This window comes from Seriola dumerili, unplaced genomic scaffold (genome assembly GCF_002260705.1).
Source record: "Seriola dumerili isolate Sdu_G_001 unplaced genomic scaffold, Sdu_1.0 BDQW01000331.1, whole genome shotgun sequence".
Classification (NCBI taxonomy): domain Eukaryota; kingdom Metazoa; phylum Chordata; class Actinopteri; order Carangiformes; family Carangidae; genus Seriola; species Seriola dumerili.
Genome location: NW_019174586.1, coordinates 2824916 through 2841207, shown reverse-complemented (window position 1 = coordinate 2841207; position 16292 = coordinate 2824916). Strand labels below are relative to the sequence as shown.

Sequence of the window (16292 nt, the reverse complement as noted above, 5' to 3'; positions counted from 1 at the left end):
ATAAAGTTTGCTCTGTTCTTTGGAAACTTCAGTTTTGTGAAAACAAAAATCAAAACATGCACAGAAATGAGCAAAACACAAGGAAATAGGTTAATTAAATATGTAAATTACTGTCAGTGGGTTCTTTAAAAAGCCTTCTTAAATTCATTTTAATGGACCAGTTTACACTTCAGATAATGTGCCACCCTGACACAGTTTAATGTGTTGATACACTAACCTGACTTAAAGTTAAATATCAGCTGTGAATTGATGTGCAAGGCAATCATATTCTCTATATTAAACCAGATTTTGTGTGAGTGATGAGACTGTTTGTAGCTGCAGTGGGGCCGAGGACTGATAAGATATAATACAGCAGTTTTAAAGACTGCATGAAAGCAAATGAATTTATGCTACATTAAGGCACCCGACTATATTATTATTGCAGGAAACTCGGTGTATCAAACAACACAAGTTTAAAATGAAAATAAAGCTGGAAGAGATGCTTCAGTGTGGGGGGAGGGGGAAACAAGTCAAACTAGACAAGAGTGTCCATTTCTATTAGATTAACATGCAGTTTGGACAAACATCATGTGAATCACACTGGAGTGGCAGGCAGAACCAGTCCAAACCAAATAACTACTGCTGAATTAAATTAAAGGAAGCCCCACGAGGTTGTGGCTTTGCCTAAAATAATTACACTATTTAATGGAGACATTGAATTTTAAAGAAAAAGTATAGGACCAGGGTTACTTGTCTGGGAAACCGCTAATAAGTTAACCAAACTACATAATGTTATTTTGTGTCCACTGTGAATTTAGCTGGAACCTGTTCAGTTGTTTAAGTCTGACTGTTGTGATATCAAACAAATTATAATATATACAACATTCAGAAGCAGCATTATAGCATAAAGGCATTCCAGTAATGTATTCTTGAGTGCCTTGTCTTTAATAAAAATCACTATATGTTGTTATGTGAGCCTGTACTTTCTTTTCTGTTGTTTGTTAAAGGCAACCACTTCCTTAATCAAGCTGAGGTCGTACAACAGCTGACTGATGTTACCACAGATCAGAAACGAAAGCTATTACGCCTCATTTATCACACTCTTCGGAAGGAGATGTTTTATGCTCTTAAGCTGTAACACATTTGACTAAAGGAAGGAACTGAAGAAAGTCACCTGTACCAGTGAGCTTCCTATCCCATCTACTCTTGCGATTCCAAAGAAATTCTTCTTGAAACAAACAGGAGGGACTTTCCTAAAAAGGAAGTCTGGCAGTTTTCACATTTATTCCTCATGTATGAGCGATGTGAGATTTGACATATCCTTATCAAAATGACTGCTGTCTGAAAGCCCACCTATACTCGAGGCAAGTTAAGAAACTCACAACAGTATCCTAACAAAATGGTGGTGAAATCAGGTTTTTATTCCTTTTTTTTCCACTAAAAACAGCTGATTGGTAAATCAATTAAAGTTCTGCTGAATCTTTCTGCCTCTCCAGACTTTGTAGCAGAGGAGAAAAAATGTTTGGTGTCATGACTAAACACTGATCGGAGGATGAACCAGACTACGTGCTGCCTTTCATTTCCAACATTTCCTGTTTAACAAAACTCTCCTAGTGAAGAAACTGTAACTCCAAGAAATGACGAATCAACAGAGTTTGACCAACATCAGCACTTATAGCAGTGTTGCAAGGATTTTTTTACAAATAAAAAGAAGAGTGGTCACTCCACACCAGCTGAACAAGACTGAAAATAACCTATCTTCAAAATAAAAAAACAAAAAACCCCTAACAGAGTTTCTGTTCCTAGGTTGGTCCAATAAACACAGTATACAAATCTTCGCTGCACCTTCGATGATTTATGACTCCTCTCATACGCTGATCACTGAAGCAGATGGTGGCACCTCTTCCCCGAGCTAAGATACATATTCTCTTTGGCTGCTGTGCAGGGACACACGAACAGAGTGAGGTAGACTTTGTTGAAAAAAAAAGGTCATGGAACATACAGAGGGATTTTAGGCAACGTTGTATTAATTATCGAGCATTTGTAATCACTGTATAAAACATTTAATAACTGGTGTATAACACACGATGGTGTACATATAGGCTAAGTATTAATATATTTGTCAACAACTACAACTCCTCCTGTGGCCGGATGCTGGTGTATAAACAGATAATGAATAGCAATACAGTAAAACACACGTGTAATAAGACAAAGTATGTCTTCATAAGAGAAGTTATAATTGTTGACATATACTGTACGTTAATAAACACTAGAAATGACGAAAAGAGGATCTTAAAGTGAAATGTTACCAGATTAAACTTCAGGTCTGAACGATGGGAGCTGGTAACACATGGTAAGTGGAGCACTGGGTGCATACTCCACTATGTGCTGGAAGGACAAATGATAAGAAACCTACAAGGTCATGGATTTAAACATCATCTCACCCTTGTGGCAAGAATTGGTACAACTTAACTCATGGTGATGCAGCAAATTCCTTTAGTGTCTCTGCAAATCAGGACCGTTTACACCAAACTGGCTTTTTGTCTGCCTTTTAAATAAGTAGAGAGTAGACGGAAATTATGTAAATCTATAATCAGAAAGCCACGTACAGTGTCGGTTGGATTATTCAGATTTTACTTCATAATAGACACCTTTGATGAAATATACAGAATGACCTCTATTTACATAAATTTACATTTTGGGTTCCTCCAGCATGTGCTCAGCTACAGCCTTTGGTCAAGAGGAAAAGAACAGCCTGCAGCATAGACTTAGAAAGAAACAATAGAATTAGAGAAATGCAAAATGACAGACTTACAGGCTGAGCAGGTTTGGTGTGAGTCGAGACGTCGGTCCTCTTGAGAAGCGAGCCGTCGAGACACCACTCTATGTCACACACAAATACATAGCGGACCATAAATAAATCATACACATGGTCACATACAAACCAGTATAAATGGATAAAATAAAGCAAATAAGCTACAGAGAGGGACATTTTATACTCGCTCTCTACTAGTTGACAATGAGATAGAGATAAACTTTTGAAGAGCAACATGCTTGTATAGTGACAGCTATAATGAAAGCTGGTATCATCCTCAAACAGATGCCACAAGTTGTTTTGTCTAAAATTAGAGGTTGACATTAAGCATAAATTTTCCATCTCTAGATTTACAATCCAGCTGTCTGGAGGAGGGCTTGAAATAAAAAAAAAAAAATCAGAATATAACAAGAGACATAACAATTAAAAAAGAATCCAACAGCAGTCACTTACCTTGAACTCTGATGAGGATAAAAATCACTGAGAAAACCTGAAGCCTGTGGATTATCGAGGTCAACAGTTTTCAAACCAATGCAGCCTATGTTCATCCCATTTTAAAACAAATAACTCACAACAAACAGGAATTTGAAATTAGACAAATATTATTAGACATATATCACATGTATTATTACAGAAATAGAAAAGACTCCAAAGTTCTGCAACGACATGATATTCTGAAAATCTTCACATTTTAGTGCAACAGGAAAAAACCAGCGCTGTAAAATTAAACTTTCACTGAATGCCGAGGGCTTTGTCTAGAAAGTTTGCAAAATTTTTCGGCTGTCCAGGCAAGAAGGGCTGAAGAACAGAGAGGTCCATGGTCGTCAGCGTTTCTGTCAGTGTTCTGAAAGATTTATCAAGAGAGAAAAGTTTGTTACTTTTCTTTTTCTACATAATCTCACGTGTATAAACTGTAGCAGCTCTGTGAGGAACACATACGTGCATGTGCAGTACAGCAGGTGGGAGTCCGAGTGTAGCTGCCTGGCCAGCTCCAGTTGGTGGTTGTTCATCAGCTTGTCATTGACGACGACCAGCAGCGGTCTGCCTGCACCGAGCGCCTCCAAACAGCTTCCTGCCCCTGAGGAAAAAAAAACAAGATCAAGATCTTTATTCATGTCTGGAGCTGAGGTCGGTCTGTATTTTTGCAGCTGCTGGCTTCTACTGATTTTATGAAAATATGAAAACCCTGATATACAAGCTTAAAACTGAACTTATTATCTACTTCTTTTTTTTTCCAATGTTGGTTGCATTAATGAAGGAATTTAAAAAGGTCTTTTGGTGAATTTGTAGTAGTGTGATGTTGCTGATCTATGTCATGAACAGTAAAGGTTTAATGTAAAGATTGGACACTTTACTATGACTCATCTTTATTTTATAAACTATACTCATCACATTTCATTATGGACTTTTCCAGAAGACGGTGCACATTTTCTGCTGCTGTATATGTGACGTTAAGACTTTAAACAGGTGTGAAGTCAATGTATTGACATTTTTAAGTTTTATATCTACAGTCGTATTTAGTAACTTCTTTCATTATATGCATAAATGTGCTAACTGGGGGAGAAGCGGGGCTGTCGTGTAGTTTGCAATGCTAAAGTGAACGGACCATGTTTTTCAGCCTGGGGTATTTAGTGATTTTGCTGATTATGTTACACAGGTGCATTTATCCAAGAGAATGTTTTGTTTCCTCACAACTACATATATATGAGTTTATAAGCGTGTGTGTGTTTTTTTTGTTATTTTTCTGAACAAAAGTATTTTGACTTTTTATTTATTTATGTAAGTTGCTTTTCATTCATCCCTTTGTAATGCTAGTGTGCATTATGTATCTTTTCCTTATGGACTTTGCAGTGGGAGGGCACAGAAAGCATCTGTGCAAGAACAACCCTGTGAATGTTTTTGTTACAGGGAAGTGTGTGTATGTTTTATTAACTGCTTGAATATCATCTTGTCTTGAACTCTCTGCTACATCCTGTCTGATGCCCTCATGTTTTATCCGTCTGCTGCTGATGCTCGACTGCATTAAACATCACTTCTGTGTTTAATGTTTGCACACTGCTCACTTACCTGTATTTACTTTTCCTTCGAATTCTACATAGTCATGATTATCTTCAGGACAGGCAATGAATACAGAAACTACGTGTTTTGGCTTGACACAGACTGTTAAAATGCATCATGTTTTTCTTTAGAAAACCTACTTTAGACAGTATCTTTGACTTGTGGAACGGCACCAGATGAGTGTGACAGAATAAAAAAGATGTTAAACTAATGTGTATCCTCCATTTACACCTGGCAAAGTCAACCCTGAGTGTGTTGTGTTAAGAGGAGGAAGTGTCCAGGTGGGACTCACCTGCGTGGCTGATGACGAGGTCAGCTTGCTTGATGTCCTCTGCTATAGAGTCTTTGAATCGAAAAGCCTCCAGTCTGATGTGAGGACAGCTGTCAGCAGCTGGAAGGAGGGATCCTCTTCCAACCTGAAGAACCAAACGCTCATATCCTCGAGCCTTTAAAGCCTGTGGGGGGAAGAAAAATAACTGGTCACCACTAGTTGAAAAAATTCATCCTTTGGATAATAAAGCTATTTGCTGCCATTTTCAGGGGGAAACAGGTTTTAATTCAAATATTAAAAACAACTATGAATTCTTGAACATGTTTCATGAGAAAGAACAGGTGTGAGACAGCTTCAAAACCTGATACATCATAGGATTGGTCATTTTTATACACATTTCTCCAAATTCAGCTCAGCAATATTTGCTATGTTTGGGAAATTTGGGATCTCCATATAAGTTAAAATAAAGTTCTGAGAGTTTGAACAACTTTTGGCCACATTTTGTCAGAATATAATACAGGACGTGCTGAGAGACGTCAATGAACGTGCAACTCTGACACACTACTGCCAGTGGGAAATTTATTTAAGTTGTTTAATGAATTTTTAATTTTCTTGAGTAGCTCCTCAATTTCTCATGTAAATTACAATGTGGGACAACTTGTCCATCGATACCAAACCAAAGGAGAAAAAAAGTCTAACTACTTAAGTGTGCGTCTTGACATTTTCAAATATAATGGACCATTCTGTTGGCAGACATTTTGACTTCGCCATCGTCTTCATCAATCACAGTTGAAAACATAATTTATGGCAAAATTCCTTGTAGTTCCAGGGTCCTGGTAATGTGCAGTGGAGCCATCATTAATCTTATTAGTTACACCTGCATCTGTAGAGGAAACATACTAATTCTATGACACTATAATATATTTGATATAGCTTATATAGTGAGTAATTAACAGTTTTTTCTTGATTAATCACTTTCATGATAAAATGTAAGAAAATAATGAAAAATTCCCGTCACAATTTCCCAGAGTCCAAGGTGATGTCTTAAAATGTCTGTCCAACCAACCGTCCAAAGCCCAAAGACATTCAACTTATAGTAATGTTAAGACAAAGAAAAGTGACAAATTCTCACATTCAAGAAGCTGGAACCATCAACTATTTGGTATTTTGGTTAGAAAATGACGTTAAATGACCGGTTAAATATCAAAGTAGTTACACTTGTCAATTAATCAGCTAATCATTGCAACTTACCCAACTTCAACTATTTAAAATACTGTTGGCTAGTTTAATATACTGCATAGTGTTCAACATTTCCCTCTGATATGAGTATGAAGTATGAGTACCTCATGTTTGTACTGAAGTTGAGTAAATGTTATTAAATTAATTTACAACACCGATACTGTCAAAGACAAAATTGAACAAAAGGCAAAACAATAACAGTGACACAGACATACATGACACCATCATATACTCGTGTTGAGTTTCACACAGAGACTGTACACAGTAACAATTAGCAACGAACTGAACCTTTACTCTCTAACCTCCCTCACCTGGACGTTCTCTGAGGACGTGATGTTTGTAATGAGCTCATCAAAACTCGTGGTGCCGACAGTCACAAACACTGTCTTCATGTCTGCTCGGTGAAAACCTGTCAGTGTTCAGCCTGTTTGTTGAGTTTCTTTTTCAAACACTGTGCAGCCTCCTCTCCATCCTGCAGCCATAGATCTGACAGCTACTTCCGCTTCACGCCACAGTCCTGGTGAGAAAACACCTCGTGCTGCCACCTGCAGGTCTGGAGGTGAAACGTCCTCTATGCACACTGTAATGTGTCTGAGTTTGCACCTTGTTGTAATGTAACAGTCCACATATGATCACTGTTTTAATGCTGCTGAGCTTCACAGTAATACATGAATTACAACAGTAAAGCATCATGACTCCTCTACAATATAATACAAATCTAATATCCCTTGAGATAGAGAAATTAGCTTCAAGAAATGTTCAATATACAAAACAGTCACGTATAAATAAAGAATCCAAAACAAAAAAGAAATCTTAAATTTTAAATATTTGTAGCTGATGTCATTTAATTTGTGGTTTCTGAAAAACATTTAAAATTGCAGTTAGCACAGAGGGTACATGGTGACTACACTGTACTGATAAACAGAAAGTCCTACATGAGTGAGATCAGAAAGTATTCAGATCTTGCCTTTGAGGACTGTCAGTATTTGAGCTGATATTTTACTCAAATGGTGCATATTCATGTTTGATTAATTAATTAATTAATTGAAAACAGACTGATAAAACAAAGCTCGGGTCAGGTGTGTCACTAATGGGGTGTTTGCTGGTTCCTGCAGCTCTTGGCAAACTGCTGTGTACTGTGTGCTCGACTTGAAGGTGACAGTACTTACAGACTGTAGAGAGAAGGGCAGGATGGAGGCTCACATTGTTCACGCCTGACAAGTAGAAACACAAGACAAGTAGGGGGATAAAAAGCTGGAAGAAAGTTCAGGAGAACACTGAAATTCATCCACATTATGAGGAATTTAAGGACACACCACCGACTGATTGAGACGAACTGTTCGCCACTAGATGCATTTGAGTTGAGCATCTGCTCCTCATTTTTAAGTGACAGTGAATAAGAGTCTTTGTCTATTTCAAAGAGTTGCTATGCTTTCAATTTATGCTAAGCAAGCATGCCTGCAAATTGAGTGTGGGCAGTATGTGATGTGAAGACTTTGTGTAGCTGGAACATGCAGGTGTACGGCAGCGAACCTGCTGACGGAGCTCCACAGAGGAATCAGAGCATTAAGGTTTGTGTTTGACACTGAAAGCTGGGCTACAGGGGCACATCATCACCGCTTATAATAACTTTCACTTCATACGCCTTTGGTGTGCCTTAAGTATCAATAGTAAAACTGTTCAATGTGCAATAAAATGGCCCCTGTGGCCGATGCATTAAAATATATATGACATTATTAGATTATTTAACACTAATGCGCCCATCCATAAGTGGCATTTTACTGTTGTAGCTGCTCAAGTTGAGGTAGGGCGAGTTTTAACCACTTTATACATAAAGGTCAATAGTTTAGTGTGGTGGTTCCCAACCTCGGGGTCAGACCCCTCCAAAGGGTCACAAGAGGGGTAATGAGATGATTAATGGAGGAGGACAGAAGAAAAGTAGTAGTTGTGACATTGTTCACACATTTGTATTCATTTTTTGGAATTTTCTCTGATCTGACCTGAGAAGTTTAGGGAGGAAATGTCCCTGTATTTAATAAGGTTATGACAACCCCTTTCACATTTTCACTTTGTCATTATAGAGATAGTGATTATAGCTGCTTTAAGTAATTTCGCTATTTATTTATGAATTAGTTCAGTTGTAAAATCTTTTATTAATTCCTATTTTTATTGTCCAATTAGAGTTAATTAAATGGTGATAGATAGATAGATAGGTAGATAGATAGATAGATAGATAGATAGATAGATAGATAGATAGATAGATAGATAGATAGATAGATAGATAGATACTCTATTTATCCCCCAGGGCAAATTCAGGTGTCCAGCAGCTCATTAGCGATAATAATAATAATAATAGTTAATAATAAATAATAAACAATAATAGTCAAATTAGTCCAGTTCGTGAGCCAATTCCTTTGGCTGAGGTTTTACACAGGCGTTACTTTATAACTAACTCTAACCACAGACAGTGTGAAGGAACAGGTTGGAACTATTCTCTTCACTGCTGACAGGCCATCATACTCATCTGCTTGCCTCTACAGGGATACAAACACTGTTTTTCAAGGTATGAGCACTTAAAGTGTCTTGTTTAACATACTACCCATACACACCCACACAGCAGCTGCTGCCAGCTCAGTGAAGGATGCAGTGGCTCAGCGAGAACCCAGCAGCTCCACCTGACAACTGCAGAGCGAGAGGAAGAAGAGCCAGATTTGTGCTCCGTGGGATGTGAAATCTACAGCGGTACCATGTGTGACAAATGCGAGAGAAAAAAAAACTTGCAAAGCGCACATCAACTGCGTTCAGCCAGGCTGGTACATGAAAAAAAAACACACACACACACACACAAAGCTACAAGGAAGTGAAAAGTGTGGTGGTATTTTTAGACAATGTAGCTTGAGAAAAGGTTTTAACTGTTTCTCTGACCAAGATTTTACCAGAAACATTACATGTCGCTATGTGGGCTCATACTACATGAGATGAGGATTTACAGTTAGGTTGCTGATAATGGGTTTTACAAAACTGCACAAAAAAAAAAAGAAAAAAAAGAAAAAGAAAAAATGGGTACAAGAGTTTAAAGGTTCACATTTTTTTCAACTGTCTTAAAACAATCATCATATGTACACTGAAAAAGTTAATGATCACAGCACTTATTTCTGGCATCTATCCACCTGTGGATTGATCACTTCATATTGTGATTCTAATGAGTTAAGTGATGGCAGTTAAAATTCACAGCCCTCGTTTACTGTAAAAATGCATCATAAGGCTTATCTGCAGCAAACACGAGGCTTGAGCAGAGCTCACCGTATTAAATGCATATCTTCCTAAAAAGAAACCTGTCTCCCATCACTTACTTTGGAATTATGTTATGAAGTGGTTTTTACAATGGGTATGGACAAGAGGAACAATTACACCAACTAAAAGCTTCTTCAGCATATATATGGGCATGTGAGTAGAGTTCTTAAGAGGAAACAGGTGCGTTTCCCCTACACTAAACTTTACTTGGATGCTCTGCCTCTAAAAACAGTAACCTCTTCTGAGCTCACTAACCTCTACTCCCAAAAACAGTCATGCCTCACGTTCATAATTTGGGCAAGTTTTTTTTCCAGGTCATTTATTGCAAATAATAAATAAAGGATCAAACATGAGGTGACTGTTTTGCTGTTTTTAACATATGGAGTGTTGCCTTTTCTCATGACAGAGAAACAGGTAAGAATTGTTTTAAGACAGCTGAAAAAAATGTGAAACCAACCATTACTTTATCTTTCACATTGGAACAGCCACATACATACGGCTGCAGCTGACAGTTGCTTTCATCCTCACTTCATCTGACGATTATCTCCTCTATTAATTGATTAGTAAAATAAAATGTCTGAAAATAATTAAAAGGGCCTTTCATGAGTTCCCAGAGCCTAAGGTAAGATCTTCACATGCCTTGTTCAGTCCAACCAACAATCCAAAACTCAAAGACATTGACTTCACAATGATATATGACAAATAAAAGCATCAAATCTACAAAATTGAGGAACTGGTGCAAGCAAATGTTTGGCTTTTTTTACTTTCTATCAATCATTCGTTTCAGCTCTATATTTCATTTAAATCAGAGTGACCACCAGTCTCTGCAATGTGAGGGTGCTGTGGAATTGCACATAACCAGTGGGAAAAATGAGGCATGAAAAGGCAAAAACTGAACTTGGTTCATTTTGTTACTGGTTTCTGAAGCTAAAATGAGAAATTGTCAGATCGAGGTCAACAGGAGGAAAACTAGCGTTTGTTGTGTATCAGTCAAAGATAAAACTGTAACTATGTCCCATGATAAAAGCAGGAAGGGCAGCATGTTTATTACCAGATGACAGCTGTGTCTTTGAGGACACAAAAAAGAAACATGAGACCAGGGTGCAACAGAAATTATTTAAGGCTCTGTTAAATTCTCAGCTTCAAAAAAACAAATATACCATGAATTGTGAAAAGTCACAAAAAGCAAAAACTAGTATAAAATTAAAAGTTTAAAACTGGCTACCCATGTCATTAGTTTTTAATAAATAGGTTACTATAAGAAAGAAAAATACAAAGTTAAATCTGATTAACTGTGCCAGAACTTTTATCAAACCACATTGCGGCAGAAGTTATTTAATGACATGAAATCAGCGTCTCCTGGATTTAAAGCAACACACATCATGTAGTCAATCACAAATATGCAATGTGAGCTTTCTTTGGTCGTTCCACAATCATTCTCCCACCGAGACTCCTCGAGAAAATTGAAAATGGAAGACCTGCGTCCACGCGATTCATGCCTTGTAGAGACTGACAGAATTCAGGCTAAAAACAGTAAAATGGCTCTTCCTTATCACTTCAAGTTGATTTAGTAGAACATTTTCAATTTTCAGCATGCATGTTTTCAGATGAGTTTAGCTGCTTCAGGCTACTACAAGAATAAAAACGGTAAGTTTTAGACCACAGGGCGACAGAGTGGACTGGTGGATAAAGTAACAGTTTAATCCACAGTCATACATACTGTCCAAGTGTCCTGAAGTTTAAAAAAAACTCTTAATACATAGTGCTGTTTGTGTCAGTTAGAGGAACTGTCATTGACAAGATTTTCAAAGTAAAGCCAGCAGTATACCTGGGCAGCAAACTGTTTGAAGTATGCATGCTTAAAAGTCAAAATGTTTCAATATTATGAAATACTTTGTCAAATTCCAAACTTGAGACATAATACAAGTAATAGTAATAAAGTATATAATAGTGATTAAAGCAGCTTTAAAAAGAAGCTGCAACCTCACAAACACTCCTGTTTATTATTTCTGGGATACTTCTGACTAAAAGGAGAAAAAAAAAAAAAAAAAAAGACAGAAATTTTCACAGATGGCCAAGTCCGTCTGTCTGACTCCATCCTGGGTCATCACAAAGGCCGTTGAGGTTGCAGCAGAAACGTCTTTCATCAGTTGTGATATCAAAAATAGGACTGACGTCTTTCCTGTCAGATGCTCTGTGATCGACAGTCAGAAACCACCGTGAACAAAAACGTTACCAGCTCTGGTAAGTTTTTGTCAGTAGGGTCAAAGTCAGGTTGTTCCACGGTTCATCAAAATGCTTGTGGTGATCCAGACATACGATACATCTGTTAAAAAAAGAAAAGAGAAAAATACAAAATAAGTGATTAATACAACAGGTTTAAAGGGCTTAAAACTGGCATCTGTGTTGCAGTGGTTAACACAGGCCACATCTCTCACTGAATCTGAAGTGAACTTCCTGTTTTGGAACATAATTTCTTTTTCAGGATGTTACATTTTCCTCTTTCTACGGGTCGGCTCACAGGACTGCCAGCTTCATTAGTCTCTGCTCTATAGGGTCTTTTCCCTCTCCCAGCCCTGAGCTGTTCAGACAGTTGTGTTCTTCATGCCGCATACTTGCTGCGATCTTATGATAACAAACTAAACCAACGGTTTGCGCGGAGCAGCACCACCCACTTGTCTTTCGCACTTCCAGCCGAATCTCCTCTCCCTCACACTACACTGAAACGCCACACAGTCATCCATGTGTCACATTTCTCCTCAGTTTGTGAACCATTTTTACACAAGCACTGGAGGGACATTTTATCACATTTAGTAAAAAATTAGAGAGTGGCCAACTGTGCTGTGCTTGTGAGCTCTTTGGTATGAATTCAACCTTAAGAGGATGGCACTCGCAGCACTCGTACCTCTTCCTCACTGTACCACGCAGGCTGTGCAGCACTGTTCCTGCTTCTCTGGCAGTGTGGAATAATTCATCTGTCGCACGATCTCTGCAAACAGCTCATCCACCATGGTCTTGCTTTTGGCAGACGTTTCAATAAAGGGGCAGCCCCACTCTTGAGCCAGAGCTCGTCCATCCGACCCGGCGACCTCACGCTCAGACTCCAGGTCGACTTTGTTCCCGACCAAGATCAATGGCACCTTCTCAAAGCGCTTCACTCTCACTATTTGGTCTCGCATCGGTCTGATGTCCTGAAAAATGAAGAGGGAGAGGAGCATGAGAGTAATTTCTCTTGAAAACCACTAAGCTTTCTTTAAGGGACAAAAACAAGAATGACACTATAGTTGTGTCCTAGTTCCATACTACATATGATTTCTTATCATCAGATATTCAACTGTGAAAAACAGAAAAACTAAGCATAAACAAAAAAGGTCTGCATGCATGCTTACACCGTTGATTACCCTTTTCCACAACACAATACAAAAAGGATATTTAGTTGTACAAATACACCTTAGTTGAAACCCTGTAATAAATATAGCATTGATTCCTCCTTTTCAGAATTATTTTCCAATTTTCTCTCTACATTTGGAAAGACAGGATATAGTCAGTTATTGTACACAAGGCACAAAAACACAACTATATAATGATGCCAATTGCTCATTTATCATTAAGAGTTATCTTAATAATAATCATATAGCAAAATCGGTTCAGCCATTCCAAACATTTGCTGGCTCCAGCTTCTCCAGTGTGAAGACCTGCTGCTTTTACTGACCACATATGATGGTAGTAGAAATAACTTTTGAGTTTCGGATTGCCGTTTTTGACTGACTGACATTAATTGAGAAAATAATCGTTAGTTCCAGCCTGCTGTAGAGAGCCACTAGATTATATGTTTCCATTTTTGACCAAAAGTATTTCTGTTTTTGAATAGTGACGTTACATGTGGACGGTGCTGGGCTTTGATTAGCAGCACTTACTACATGAGATGCATGCAGTCACAAATAACCGTATTAACTACCTATAGTTATGAATCATTTCCACGTAGGGTGGTTTAAGTCAGATAAAGTGACCTGCATACACAGGTACCTGGAATGACTGCTGGTTGACCAGGCTGTAGACCAGGATGAACCCCTGCCCGTTCTTTATGTACAGATCCCTCATGGAGGCGAACTGCTCCGTCCCCGCCGTGTCCAGGATCTCCAGCACGGAGGGCGATGAGTCCACCTCGATCTCCTTGCGGTAGAAGTCCTCAATGGTCGGGTCGTATTTCTCGATGAAGGTGCCGGTGACAAACTGGACGGTCAGCGCGGACTTGCCGACGCCGCCGCTACCCAGCACGACAACTTTGTACTCTTTCATTGGGGCGGTGGAGGTAGGCTAACTTAGCAGCTAACGATTTAGCTACACTGCTGTACTCGCTCCAGAAACATTTATCAGGCCTTTACAAGAGCAAACAAGCGAACTGACAAATGTTACACGGTATAAAATAAACCCTCTTCATTCACTAAACCCAAGTCTACCGCTCATACTTGTGGTTTTTCTTATGCTGATAGCGAGTAAAAGTTGATGTCCGTTAACTCCGGTGTTAGCTAGCGGTAAAGCTAGCTCGCTGTCCCATGCTCGAGCCTCAAGCCTCTACATCGACCACCGGTACCGGGGACTTGCTGCCTAGCTACAGACAGCAAGATACACATTACACTTCCCCTACAGACAGCATGCCAATTCCGACACACACATACACACACACACACCAGCCCGCCGGCGTCGCAGAACGCAGCGCTGGTTATGTCTGTCCGTCCGTCTGGGCCTGGTTCTGGTTCCGGCCCAACGCCTCGGCACCCGGGCGTGCTATCGATGGACCACCCGCAGATTCTGTATTACAATCCGGGGGTCCATTGGCTGGAGTTTGTTGCAGCTCCGGTGTGTGTTTGACTCCGTGCTGGGCAGGTTTGATAACAGAAAGAAAAGCTTTTCTCCACCAGTGGGTTTCCTGAAGCTAACAGCCTGATTTCCGCTAACGAGAACAAGACCTCCGGTGGGACTCCTTTTCAGAATAAAAGCCTCCTCTCTGCGGGCCTAAATACTGGCAGAGCTTTACTAACAGTGGTCTGATGCAGTTGTATGCAAAAGTTTCAAAGAAGTAAATACAACCGCTGCAGGAAACAGACATAAAAAGCTTCCCCAAACGTTGTATTGTGCACTGCCCTTGTTAAATTAATAATAATTAAAATAAATTAATAATTGTATTAATGCGCAAATGCTTTGGCACCCTACTAAATCAGTACTTAATGGACATCCCTGCTGTTGCCTGTTAAGCAGTCTTGTTATATTTCATTTCTCTGTTTTGTTGACAAGTTGCTCATTAGTGCTAGACACTATAGTAAACTGAACATAAAAAATATTACTTGGTACATCTAGTCCTATAATATTAGTATAGATTTAAGAAATACTTTCTCAAAGTATTCATTCAGCCAACAGTGATATTTTTCTTATAATGCTAATAAAAATTTTATTATTGCAGTCGGGTGTGGTTACAAGTGCAACAGTCTTGACACTTTAAATCAGAGAGGCTGGTGAAACAATAATTTTCAACCTGTTACTCAACAAAATTAAAAATCTAAATTTTGAGTGCAGATATCAAGGTATGATTCATGTTTTTGTGTATTCTGGTTTTCCTCGCAGAACAGTTGATGCCTGGATAAGTACTCCCAAAATTATATACAATTATTTTGACACTAAAAAAGTTTAGTTTGGTCTGATATGTAAAGGCCATGATCGAATCTAAAGATTATAATCTGGAACAGAAGGTGTAAGTATTGGCATCTTTTGACAAGTGATAATCAAAACACTTGTTTTAATTGCGGTAGAATTGAAGTTTTGCATGCAATATTTCAATATACTGAAAGTCTATGTTCATTAGACATCCATGACTTCAACTGTAAATCTAAGGTTAAGTTGTCAAAATATCAGGTCATACAAAAGGTAAAAGATCTCTCTTTAAAGGTGACACAAAAAGATAATAAACAACAAAACTCACAACAAGAGGATCACAATTATGTGTTTTATTAAAGGTCAAACAGAAATCGCAGAACTCATCATAGGCACAGTAACTTACTCTTAATAGCGATACACTGCAAAATAAATTGGCATGTAGCACAGCAGCACATACAAGCACCACAAGCAGAAAACAGAGTGAAGCGATAGGTGACTAAGAAACAACAGTCACTTTCAAGTCTGTCCTAGAGTGTCAGAGAGAGTTTTTCATATGGCTTAGTCCTGAACAGTCTTTGGCCCTCATCACCTTCCACAGGTTGCCACTCAATCTGCGACTGTACCCAATGTAATAACGACTCACCAACAGAGGATTTTAAATAAAGGGATAAGTTTTATACACACTCTACACGTGTGCTGTTTTAAGTCAATTCACATGTAGAACGTATAAAGTAAACTACATTTTGAATGATAAAGGCACAATTACAACTGAACTGTTTTGAAATAATGGTAACAATAAATCTATTTCAGGGGCGCCTCTGTGGCTCACCTGGTAGAGTGCCACGTCGGCTTAGTCCTAACCACAGCGGCCATGGGTTCGAGTCCAACCCACAGCCGTTTGCTGCATGTCACCCCCCCCCCCCCCCCCCCCCCCCCTCCCTCATCCTGGCCTTCCTGTCTCACTGTCATGTGACTATTACAAAA

The 16292-nt window shown here is 38.8% G+C and overlaps 2 protein-coding genes across 2 annotated transcripts; both read right to left on the bottom strand.

The window, feature by feature from the left end:
- Nucleotides 1–3283: 3283 nt before the first annotated feature.
- Nucleotides 3284–6859, bottom strand: alg13 (ALG13, UDP-N-acetylglucosaminyltransferase subunit). The gene is made up of 4 exons (XM_022760316.1): nt 6674–6859; nt 5145–5307; nt 3734–3872; nt 3284–3638 (listed from the first exon to the last, which is right to left on the bottom strand). Exons 1-4 carry the CDS (start codon nt 6752–6754, stop codon nt 3527–3529), a joined length of 495 nt encoding a protein of 164 aa, XP_022616037.1. The 5' UTR covers nt 6755–6859; the 3' UTR covers nt 3284–3526.
- Nucleotides 6860–10669: 3810 nt separating this feature from the next.
- LOC111232452 (ras-related protein Rap-2c) lies at nt 10670–14618 on the bottom strand. Its single transcript, XM_022759981.1, has 3 exons — nt 13683–14618; nt 12562–12847; nt 10670–11982 (listed from the first exon to the last, which is right to left on the bottom strand). The coding sequence occupies exons 1-2, from the start codon at nt 13953–13955 to the stop codon at nt 12569–12571; spliced, it is 552 nt and encodes a 183-aa protein (XP_022615702.1). The 5' UTR covers nt 13956–14618; the 3' UTR covers nt 10670–11982; nt 12562–12568.
- Nucleotides 14619–16292: the final 1674 nt, after the last annotated feature.

What these genes read in the sequence shown, in the direction of transcription:
- alg13 (XM_022760316.1), bottom strand. Translation starts at nt 6,754, where the DNA reads ATGAAGACAGTGTTTGTGACTGTCGGCACCACGAGTTTTGATGAGCTC. An exon ending in CGTCCTCAGAGAACGTCCAG is followed by an intron (nt 5,308 to 6,673) that starts GTGAGGGAGGTT and finishes TTCCCCCCACAG; the next exon opens with GCTTTAAAGGCTCGAGGATA. An exon ending in CTGCTGTACTGCACATGCAC is followed by an intron (nt 3,639 to 3,733) that starts GTATGTGTTCCT and finishes TAAATCTTTCAG; the next exon opens with AACACTGACAGAAACGCTGA.
- LOC111232452 (XM_022759981.1), bottom strand. Translation starts at nt 13,955, where the DNA reads ATGAAAGAGTACAAAGTTGTCGTGCTGGGTAGCGGCGGCGTCGGCAAG. An exon ending in TCAACCAGCAGTCATTCCAG is followed by an intron (nt 12,848 to 13,682) that starts GTACCTGTGTAT and finishes TTCATTTTTCAG; the next exon opens with GACATCAGACCGATGCGAGA.